This window comes from Physeter macrocephalus, unplaced genomic scaffold, assembly GCF_002837175.3.
Source record: "Physeter macrocephalus isolate SW-GA unplaced genomic scaffold, ASM283717v5 random_1751, whole genome shotgun sequence".
Taxonomy (NCBI): Eukaryota; Metazoa; Chordata; class Mammalia; order Artiodactyla; family Physeteridae; genus Physeter; species Physeter macrocephalus.
In genome coordinates, this window is record NW_021146386.1 from 1 (window position 1) to 11772 (window position 11772).

At 54.2% G+C, this 11772-nt stretch overlaps 1 protein-coding gene across 1 annotated transcript; it reads right to left on the reverse strand.

The window, feature by feature from the left end:
- Positions 1-6: 6 nt before the first annotated feature.
- On the reverse strand, positions 7-11001 carry LOC102985379 (inka box actin regulator 2; the record flags this gene model as incomplete). Its single annotated transcript, XM_007101682.3, has 2 exons — positions 10762-11001; positions 7-334 (listed from the first exon to the last, which is right to left on the reverse strand). Coding segments are annotated over exons 1-2 (385 nt in total), but the record flags the coding sequence as incomplete, so codon positions are not given.
- Positions 11002-11772: the final 771 nt, after the last annotated feature.

Here is an 11772-nt window from a genome sequence, read left to right on the forward strand (position 1 = left end):
CACAGCTTTGGTGCTCTGGCAGCCGTGTCCTGGGCGGGGGAGCCAGATCCCTCCCACACACACTCCTAGGAGATGGAAGCTTGGCGCCGCTGCCCAGAGAGGGTTGGCTGGAGGGGGGGAAGCCCGCAGGCCTGGCAGGACCGCTGCCACCCTCCCACTGAGGGGGCTCAAGCTGCATCCGGGGGCTTTCAGGGCAGCCTGGGGCAGGACCCCCTCCAGAGATCTCCAGCTGCTCCAGTGCTGTCTGCACCTGCAGGAGCTTCAGTTCTTGCAGCGCCCCCATCATGCAGTTCATCTGATCCTGCAAGCCATCGCCCACTTCCTTCATGGACATCTGCAGGGGAGAGAGCACAGGGCCGGTGAGCCAGGGGGCAGGGCTGTTCCCCAAACACACATCTCCAGGGTCATTCCAGCCTGCCACCGACCCCATCTCTATACAGCCTAGTACAGTGCAGATCAGGGCTGGGAGAGGAGGAATTTTGACACAGATATGGCTGGATAAAGGAAATACTATTAATGCCAGCTGACTTGCTAAGACAAGTACCGTCCTAAGCTACATATATGTATACATATATGCATATGTATAAATTAATCTATATTTAATCTCCCCAACTACTCTATGAGGTAGTATTATTGTTACTATTTTACAGATGAGGAAACTGAGGCACATAAGTAACTTGCTCAAGATTACATAGATAGTAAGAGGTGGCGCTGAGATCAGTTTGACGGTACGGAAAGTTCCGGTAGCCATCTGTGTCCTTTGTGTCTGTGCCCTCCTCTTCTCCTGAGCCTCCCTGTGATGAGGATGATGAAGACAATAACAATTTGTGGGCAGTTACCGTGTAACAGGAGTTGAGCTAAGTATTCTGTGCACAGCATCTCATTTCATCTTTATATAAACCCTAGGAGGTTGGTATTATAATTCTCATGTTAACATATGAGTTAACCACGGTGAGGGTGAAGTAACTTGCCTAAGGTCACACAGCTCACGTTGCTGGGACTCAAACACAGGACATCTCACTCCAAATGCTAGAGTCCTAACCACCAAGCACTGCCTCAGGATGGCTGGGCAGTGGAGGAAGGTTGAGAGGGACGTTAGGGAAGAGGAGGAGCTCAGATTCCCTAAGAGAAAGGGAGGGTAGGCCTGGGGTTTCCTTTCACTGCTGTTCACATCTGGCAGGTCAGGAGACAGATAAGGAGCCACGAAGCTCCTGTTTGCCGAGACCCCTGCCCAGCTCTGCCCAGCCCCTCTCTCCCTTCCAAACACCTGTCCCCTCTCAGCTGCTCTCAAACTTGGCTCCAGTGCTCTTCCTGCCTTCTTGGCCCAATTGGCTCCGCTGTCCTAGCCAAGAGTGGGGACACTGGGGGCCAGTTCCCCAGCCCCTCTGTGGGTGTCTAAGGCCCAAGTCCCAGGTGCCAGCTGGAAGGGGCTAAGAGATTGACTTGGGTGAGGGCCGAGTTTGGAGGCTGGGCAGGGGATGCTTCGTCTGATAACATTCACAAGGTTCCCGTCCCTGGGCCCAAGCTGCCTTGGTTCCGCCAGCTCCCTCCCCAGATCTGCTCACGTTACAACGGCAAACCTCAGGCAAGGGGACCATCTGTTTCTTAAGCCCCCCAGAGACCCACCGGGATCATCTTACCTCCCAGCCTTGTCCTAACGCACAGAGCTAAGCCCACAGGGTGGAGGGGGTGGAGGGCCTGGGAGGGCAGGTGCAGAGGCTCTGCAGCGCTGTGCTGGCAGCTGACCCTCTCAGGCTTTAGGGTCACACCCTCCCCTGCCAACTCGGGCTTTGGTGGGGGTTAGGGGCCAGCCCAGGCTCTCCCGAGCCAGCAGTGCTAACAGACAGTGGAGGACGGACTGTCCCTGAGGGCAAGGAAGCCGCTGCTGAGTGTAGGATCGCCCGCACTCTGCACCTTCCCCAAGAAAGAGCAAGCAGAAGTGGTGGTCCGGGGCCTGACAGCCTGGGGTTGGCCAGGCTCTGGGCAAGCATGCTCCATTTGAGTGGCGGCAGCAACAGGAGACACGGCCTGTGGGGTGGCCACGCTTGCTGATGGCCCCCTGCTTTGGCCCCTTTGGCTTCTACCTTCCTGACCCCTTCCTTCTGGAGGCTGCTCAGCCGCAACTGGAAGACCCAGAGCAGCGTCAGGAGACTCTGAGCCCCAGACCAAACTCCTCAAGGTCCCTTCCCGGCAAACTGCTGCACTGACTCTCCTATTTCTGCCCCCTGCCTCATACCACTCACCCCAACCTGGAACCTCAGGGTCACATTTGGCTTTCCCGCCCCACTGCCCGTTCCTGTCCCCAGATGCTGCACATCTGCCCCTCTGCCCCCTGCAATGCTGCAGAAGCCTCCTTGCAGGCCACCAAATCAGTCTTCCCGACACACACCTCCGACCCTGTCACTGGCCGCTCAGAAGCATAATCTACTCCCATAGACACCCCACACTCCCAACAGAACCTCTTCTGTGATACTTAAAAACACTCACAGCTCCTCTGTGCATTTAAGTGCTGGGTCACTGATGAAACATTCATTGAGCATCTACTTCTTGGGGGCGGGGACTGAGATCTACACGTCAGTGTGTTGCCCCAGAACCCAGCTAGCACCTCTGCACTTACTACATATCCATAAAACATACACTGAGTACCACTGAGCACCCCAAATTGCTTGCTGCCCTCAGTAAGTCACTACCCAGGGAGAAAGGGTCAGGGACGTTTCTCAAGGTTTCATTTCACCGAGAGGCACAGAGTCGGAGCTTGCCAGCTTCCTTCCAGAAGGCTAAACACAGTCCAGGTCAGAGGCGGTGGGAGGAATGACATGACCCCATTCAGTCCCTTCCAGTATGGAAAAATCCTTAAGAAATAATGCTGACATTCTGTACCTTTTTAAAGTGAGAACGAATCTGTGGGTATGTATGGATTCAGGGATGCCCATAAAACAGAGGCCCCATTCAAGTAAATAAGAGCTGAAATTGCAGCCCTATGGAAAATGATAGTGCATTGGTTAAGATCTTGGGTTCTGGAGACAAACGGAACAGGGTTCAAATCCCAGCTCTGCCATGTAATAGCTGTGTGATCTGAGCAAGCTATTTAAATTCTGTTTTTTTTAAATTTCTCCATTCTTGCTTTTTTTGGCCGCCCTGCGCGGCTCGCGGGATCTTAGTTCCCCCACCAGGGATGGAATCTGGGCCACTGCAGTGAACGTGCTGCATCCTACGAACCACTAGACCGCCAGGGAACTCCAATTTCTTCAGTCTTTAAAATGGGAATAAGAGTTCCTGCCTGGTCCAACTTTGGACAGACGAGACGAGGTAATGTGTGTTTATGCGTGGCCTACAGGTGAATTTTGGCTGTTATCTTAAGACTTCCTGAGAACTTCCAGAACATTTCTTCCTCAGTGAACCTGAACACGCAGTAGTGATAGGATTCTGTTCACCTGTCTGGTCTGACTGAGGAGAAACGTCTCGTCTGGTCCTTTTCCCACCCTGGCACCACACAGAGGAAGGAAAGGGAAGCCTCGCATCCTCCTGCCCACGGTCCAGCCAGATTCGGTCAGCCGGCCACAGAGCGCTGACCTTGGAGGGCAAGAAGGCAGCTGTGAGGGGGCTGAGGATGGAAGAAGGAAGCCCGAGTGTGGGAAACAGGGAGGCCAGGGAGTGGGGAGGCAGGAGCATCGGCTGGGGCCTGATGGAGAAGCGAGCTGCCTTTCCCAGCCCCGGGGGAGTGATGTCACCCAAGGAGAAAGAGCCAGAGGGCACGCTGCTGTCTTCCCCAGAGCGTGGGACCTGCTCAGATCCCAAGGTTTCTCTTGCCGAGAGGGAGAAGAGAGAGCAACGTGGGGTGGGCACAAAGGAGAGGCGCCAAACCTGAGAAAATCCCGAGCTAGAAACGAACACTAAATGCCATGCTGTAGGTGATGAGTTCCCCTCTGGCCTCCCAGAGCCTCAGGACAGCGCCAAGTCAAACCCAACTTGCCCTCAGGGCTCAGGTGGAAAAGTCACAAGAAGGCCCAATTAGTTCTGATTAGTTTGAGTGGGAATGGCTCTAACAGGCACTACCCTCTTTCCCCAGCTCACACACACTCACACACGCCTGTACACACACGTGTGCACACAGGCACAGAGCTAGCCTGCTCCACCACCAAGCACAACACCCGTGATAAGCGTATCCGAGAGACGGCTGTGCGAACCCTTTCTGAGAAAGGTCTCACCACCCTCCTTGCACCCCACAGCCCATCTCCCACCCCCAGCATCTTCTGGGCCTCTAAATGTCTCATTCTAAACATTTTCTTCCTGTCAAACTTTAGTCTCTCCCACTGCAGTCTAAACCAGCCCGTGGCTTCCTCCCTGTGGTGGAGCCGGATGCCCCCCGGGCACCCTCCTAGGGTTTGTAAAGAGCCCCATGCTGTCCTGTGGGGACCTGGCCCACTCCAGCTGACTAACTCGGCCACTCCACATGGGGCAGATTCACCGACCTTTTGTGCTTCGGATTCTGACTGTGAAATGATAACCCCTCACACGTGTGTAGCACTTGCTCTGTCTTCTACACGACCTTGTCTGATCCCCACAATTGCTCCGGGAGGCTGACGAAGCAGTTGGAGTTATCCCCATTTAATGGATTAGGAAGCTAGGGATCTGAGAGGTTCGTCTTCTCCCTCAGTATTTCCTAAACATGCTTCCCTAGACTTTCCTTCATGATTTCACCATATCTGTATATGACCTAGTCTCCTACTTAATACTTTACTTAAATCTGTTTATATAAATAAATGGATTTATATGGAAACTTATATGAAATGTATATCACTCGCCATAAACAGATGGTAACGCTTCCTATCTATCTATCTATCTATCCATCTATCTATCGAAAACTAAGTTTTTCATCTATCACCTGATGTCATCTTGAGCACCTCCAGTGGAAACGTGGATCTATTGCCTGAGGTTCCGAGGTGGATTAGTGCGAGGACTGGGACCCCATGCCTGGCCCTCTTACTCCAGGCCAGTGAGCTTTCCATGTCATCATAATCCCTGACTCTTCAGCCTCATGGGATTGTTGTGAGAAGAAACCAGGATAGTCAGTGGGACGTGCGAGGGCAATTATCACATAGGGAGAAAGAACATGAAGTCTTGGAGGGACTCCAAGACCCAATTCAGTTCACTTCCACTGAAGGTGTTTCTTCACTGACTCATCTGAAGGGGGAAGATGCTGCTGGGAAGCCAAACCCCACCATCCTGGCCCTCCAGCCCTGAGCCCTCCGGGGGATGGTGAGGGCTCAGCTGCCCATGGACAGCTCCCCTCCATGGCACTCGCTGGGCCCTTTGTGGTTTGGGAGGAGTAGGATGGGAAAACGTGACACCAGCATCCTCGGCAACCTTCCCAAGCCCTCCCCTAGGCCCCTGACTGATCCCACAGCTGTGCCCTCCGTCCATCCATCTCACGCCCTCTCTCAGCTCAGCCAGAATCCTTTGACACAGGCTCCAGTTTTGCCCATGGACCTGGCAGTGTGCCCTGCCTCGCTCCCCCCACCCCCATTACTCACAAGATCCCCACACAGTTCCTTTCAGCCCCTCTGGAAGCTAGAAGGAGGTTCAGGGCCGGAAATGGGAAAAGCCCAGCTTTTGCCAAGTGGCCCATTCTCCAGCTCCGTGAATAGGGACCTTCACAGCCCCCTGCTCTTGGCTGGAACTCTCAACAGGAAGGTAAGGTAGAAACTGTGCCAAGAGCCGGAGGAGGGAGGAGGGTAAAGAAAGGAGGAAGTGTGAAATGGATGAGCCCACTCTCCCAACTGAACAATCTACTGGGGGCCATGTGCTTGGGCAAGAGGCAGACAGACAGAGAGAGGGGCCCAGTCTCGCTCCTGCAGGGAGCTTGCCTCTCAGCCTCACCTCTCCCCTGTCCAGCTTTAGCCCCTCTCCAATGCAGCCAGTCAACCAAGTTCCTTGGGCATCCAAGGGACCTCAAAGAGTTACCTTCTTTTTCTCCTTTCGGATTCAGGCCTTCACACTCTCCTGTGTGGACTCTTGTAATAACCTTCTACCTCATCTTCCCGCCTCAATTTCCTCCCTCCCCCATCCCCATCCCCACCCCCACCCCCTCCTAGATCCCAGGGCACGTCTCTAACCACGCTGCTCGGCAATGCATATGGAAAAGGTCAGACTCTTTAGCATGGCATTCAACCCCGCCCCCCCCTTCTGCTCTCAACAGCTCTTTCAGCCCTGTTGCCCACTCTTTTTCTGCATATACCCTATGTTCTAGCCATAATCCAGTGAGTCTTCAAATGTCCCCTCTAGACAGTCTTCAAACACCCCCATTACTTCCATCTCTGCACGTTTTGGTCATATCGTTTCATCATCTGCCTGAAATGCTCTTTTTCTCCTGTTCCCATCCCTATTTATCCCTCGAGGTGTGGTTCAAATGCTACCACTTCCATGAAGCCTTCCCTGATCCCCTAGCTGGAGGTAATTCCTCCCTCTCAGAGCACTGAATGTGTGCCTCTCATCTAGTATGTATCCTCCGTTTCTATACAAGACATTTGCATGCATATACTGGCTAAGAGTGTGAGATCTGCAGTCAGACTGGCTGGGTTTGAATTGTAGCTCTGCCACTTATCAGCTCTATACCTTGGCCAAGTCACTTAACCTCCCCATGTCTCATTTATAAAATGGGAATAATGGAAGTACAACTTCTTAGTGTTGCTTTGGCAACTGACATAATACTTGAGATATCTGGCATATCAATAACTGTTAACATCAATATATGTTGTTATTATTATCACTCCTATTAAACTCTAAGTTCCCTGAAGGCAGGATCAGTGTCTGTTTATATTTGTAACCACAGTACTAGTGCCTGGCAAAGCGCTTTAAACATAGTATGAACTCAGTAAGTGTGCTCTGCGAACGAATGACACATGCACACCAGTCTGATCAGTTCATCACTGTGAGTTTACCAAGTGCTTACAACACATCAGGTACTGTGTCATGTGCTAGGGACATACAGCTGGGGAGGCACTTGACATAATCTTCACAGTAGTTGTATAAAGTAGGTATTTTTAAAACCCCATTTTACAGATGAGAAAGCTAAGGCACAGAGACGTCAAATAATCTGCCAGGGTCACACAGAGCCAGGTTTTGAGTTCAAGTTGGCCTGACCCCAAATCCTGTGCTCCATGCTCTTCCCACTGACTACAGCACCCCACATTGTCTAGGGCAAAGTCCTCTTCACTCTAGCTCTAAACATCAAGGGAGACCACGTTATGAGATCCTTTGCAGAAGCTTTTTTCTGCCTCAGGAAACTTGCTCTTTTGCCCCAAGAGCTGAAGGCTGTTCCTAATGTACCTCCTCTATCACCTTCCTATCTCCTCCTTATTTTGCCTTTATGCTCTGGTCCTCTTCCATGTACCAGAATCTCCTGAACTTGTGGCCACTAGTGGCTAGATAATTGCCTTCTAGGAACACCAAGTTGTTCTAGAAGGACCTTCCCCAGCCTGAGAGAAGTCTCTCTGCTGCTTCACCATGCCTCAGCTAGGATCGACATTAAAGGAGCTGGTTCCATCAACCTCCTCCTCCTCCAGGAAACCTTCCCACCCTGGCTGTACTTTACTCAGCCTTTATGCACTCTGTTTGCTCTACACTGATCTGAACTCATAAGCCACACCCTGTGCGCATCTTACATCTGCTTCCTCTGTGTGCCTATGTCTACCCCATTTTTTGGAAGCCCTCAAGGGAGCAGTGTATAAGGAACAGCTGGTCCCAAGGCCTGTGGTGTTCAGGCAGGGCCCCTCTTTGGCAGCTGGAGCGGGGAGGGATATATTCCCTACTGAATAGTTGCAGCCCTGACCCCCTCATCCTTAGGAAGAAGTGTGTCAGCTGCTGCTACTCTCCTGCTACATTTCAGCCCTGAAACCAGATCCCTGTCCTCTTCCAAACAGGGGAGAAGGGCCAGTTCTCCAGACATCAACCTAACTGAGCCAGGATCCCCAAGTTCTCAGCCTCCCTCCAGTGCTCACTTGTTACAATGCAAATCTTCTGCTTCAGGAAATTGGGAAATTCTGCTACTTTGGTTTTCAAGATCAGACTCTTCTTGTCTAGATTTTCTGGGCCAAGGGCAGGACCAGGAGGCAGGAGAGGAGTGCACAACATCCTCGACAAAGATAATTTCACAACTCCTTAATGTTTCTTTTTCTAGCAGCTTTAACCCACAGTGCCTGTAGAACGTATGCTTCTTGAAGGGAATTTAACGGCATAAATGAATGTAGAACTTGTATTACATGAGTGCCATTCCTGGGCACACACTAACTTAGGGCAAAGCCAAGCAACACACAATCCTCCTGGGTGGCAGGGAAGATTCTGCCTGGGATGAACACACACACACACTTCAAGCTCATGACACATACTGACTATAAGCCTTTCTCACCCCACTGCAGACCCAGGGGATAAACAAGCCAACACCTTCCTAACCCAGGCACAACCAAGCTGCATTGAATTCAAACCCCAAAGTCCTTAGAGGAGCCAAAAGTCTGAGCCTGAGCTAACTCAGCTCCACTTTCTCCTTCACTCCATTGGGAAAACAGAATCACTGAGATCTGGCTCTGCCTAAGCACTGTGCTGAGGTGTCAGGGAGTGAACAAGGCTCTAATAGCTCTGCCTGTCACTCTGCTCTGTCTCCTTTCTGCGCAGACTGGCACTGGGGAGGGGGCGGAACACCATGGGTGGAGGGAGAGTGCAGAGCTCTCCCATCTGAGTGTCATTCTGGGCCCCAGGCCAGGCATTTGGCTTCCTCTCCAAGAGAGTCAAAGGCTGAAGCTGTTCAGACAAAGGGCCAAATGAAAGCTAATGGGGAGCTGGGTGACTTCAGCCTCTCCCCTTCCTCCTTCCGGGGACTGGGGCTCAAGTCCTTGGCAGGAGAGCATGCAAATCAAGACCTGGAGCTCAGCTCCATGCAGATTCCTATTGCCTTTTTTATTTTCCCGGCGTCCACAGACTGTCTTCGCCCCCCCCTCACCACCTCCCACCTAAGGTGCTGTAAAAAATGCAAATCAGTAGGATTTTAAAATTCAAGCCTGTGCCAGGAACACCCACAAACCCTCTATTAAGGCAGATCCTGAGGTGGGTGGTGTGGTCCCAGATTCCAAGCAAAAAAAAGAGGATTCTGTTAGATTCTTTTCTCAACATGGCCCTTGGACTTCAGACGTTATCTGTGGCAACCTTGACCTTTCTTTCTGGTATTGGACAAGTGAATGGGACAAGTCAGAATTATGTGTGGGCTGGGGCCAGCCATCCCAAACTGACATGGAAAGCATGAGAAAATGAGTATGGGAAAGGACATGATGGAGACTCTTCTGTCCCTCATCTAAGAAGCATTCCTCTGGGTAACGTTCCCATCTGAGTGTCACCACCAGAAGGGCTTGGTGAGGAAGTCCCAGAGAAGTGATCATTGACCTGAGAAGGCAGGCCCTGGAGTAGGACAGACAGAAAGAGTGCCTGGGCCACTTGACCAGTAAGCATCAATGAGAACACCTGCTGCTACAAGCTCCCCCGGCCCCCAAGCTGGCCCCTGTTAAAGCTGCCAAGTTCCCTCCCCAGCGGGAAGAGTGGAGAGTTTGCAGGCAGGAGTGGGAGAGGCTGTCATGGAATCTGGAGAGCCATGGGCTGGCACTTTTTGGATCCAGGTCTGCTGTTGTCAGCCTGGGTGCCCCTGGCCCTGAAAAGTAAGAAGAAAGAGGGGAGAAAAGTGAGACCGAAAAGAGGTCGACTCCAAGAGAAACAAACTAAAAGGAACAAAAAGAGGCGGAGGCAAAGCCCCAGGCGAGCCTGGTTGACAGAGACGGCTGTGGCGGCCCAGGTGGGGGACGTGCATAATATCTGTCTGAATTCTGGTGGTGGATAGAACAAGAGAGGTGGCAGGTGGGAGGGGGAGGGATATTAAGTCAGTAAGAAGCAATTGCGCCTCCCACAACAGAGTTTCGGCAGGCGCCGCTCTCCCCACCTGGGCGATTTCCACGCCCCGCCGCCCACCCCCCCGACCCCGAGACTGTGCCACTTCTCCCGACCCCCGCACCCCGGCCTCTGCAGGCTCCCTCCTCGTTCCCCCAGCCCAGACCCCTGACATCTGGCTGGGCCTCCGCACTCCCGCTCGCGAGCTGCCAGGCGGCGCCCGTCCTCCCGCGCCGGGCCCGCCCCCGCCGGTCCAGCTGCCAGCCCCCTCCCCGCTGGCAGGCAAGTCCGGGCAGACAGCCGGCAGGGCCTGCCCCTGCAGCCGCGCCAGCCCTGCCAAGCCCGGCCGCCACGGCTGGGGGGGTGCCCGGAGGTGCCAGCTCCCCTCGAGCGAGCAGTCCCTGGCCGACCTCCTGCCCCGGGCAGGGTTGGAGCCACGCACCCTCCTCCTGGCGCGCCGCGCAGCCCCCGCTGCCCGGCAGCCGCGTCCCGCTCTTTCCGTGCGGGCGCCCGGGTCCCACCGCGTCTCGGGTGCGCCCTCTTTGCTCCCTCGGGTCTCTGGGCACATTTCGGTCTGGGCTTGCTTGGCTCCCTCCGTATCTCTCACTCGTTCGTGCCTGCCTCCCTCTCACACAAGTCTCTGCTCCAAGTTTCCTCGGGGCCCCTTTCCCTCAGGACAGGCCCTGTCCTCCGCCTGCTCTCCGTGTGCCCTCCTCTCCTTTCTGGGCCCCCGCCCCGCGCCCGTCGCGGTCCCGGGGTCCTGGCGGAGGCCAGGTACCCGTCGTGGCGGAGCAGCCCTCCCAGCCCCCGGCGCCCGCTCCGCTCCGCTCTTACCAGCTCCTGTTTGAGGCGGCGCAAATAGCAGTCCATTTCCCTGCTCTTCTTCCTCATGCGCCTATTGGCCGGGCTCGGCTCCACGAGAGAGTCCCAGGATGGGAACACCGGTCCCACCAAAACCGCGCTCGGCCGGCTCGCGGCCCCCGCGCTCCGCGTCTGTCGCAGCACCGAGCCGAGCCTCTGCTCCCAGGTCCGGACTCGGAGCCGCTTCCCGGCTACTCGCGGCGCGCAGTCCGTGCTGGGGGCGGAGGGAAAAGTGGGACAGCCTATGAGAATACAGGAGGGATGCCTTCAGCCAATGAGAAGAACGCACGGGGGGTGCGGGCTGGGCTGCAGTGGGTGGGTCCTGGAGCGGGTGTGTGCACCAGGCGAGGGCCTCCGCTCCTGGGGGCGCTGACATAGGGGACACCTGCCTGGTCCTAGCCGGTGCGGCGGGGGATATCGTGACGCCAGACTGTACCGACGTCCCCCAACAAAGCACGTGACCCCCAGAGAGAGCCCCGTCTTACGGATGGGAACTGGGTAGCGGTCTCGGAAGAAGCTGAGTGCCTCAGTGTCAACAGTTTCCCAAACTCCGATCAGAAAAGGAACACCCTCCACCCCAAATGCCACTCGACAGCTCTTTTGAATTCTGAAGTGTTCAAAAAAGTGGACTCTGGAAGTGTGGGTCTACCTCACCTTCCAGTCTATTCTTCACCCCTGGAACGGAGGAGCCGCCGCTCGGTCCGTTCACGTATTTAACACGAAGCAATGGAGGCTCTACTGTACTCCCTGCAGGGTTATAGGTCTGCGGTTACTGAATAAGACAGGCTAGGTCTCTGGTCTCAAGAACGTACAAGGGGCGGCAGAAGGGAAGGGGATAATACAGACAGGTAAAAAAATAAAAATTAGACACCATAATTTCAGGTAATGATTCTTCATGAAAACATAAAAAAGGGTAATGGGATGGGGGCTGCCTTCAGTAGGGTGGGCAAGGGTGGAGGAGCAGGCCTTTCTCTCCCTTAGTAT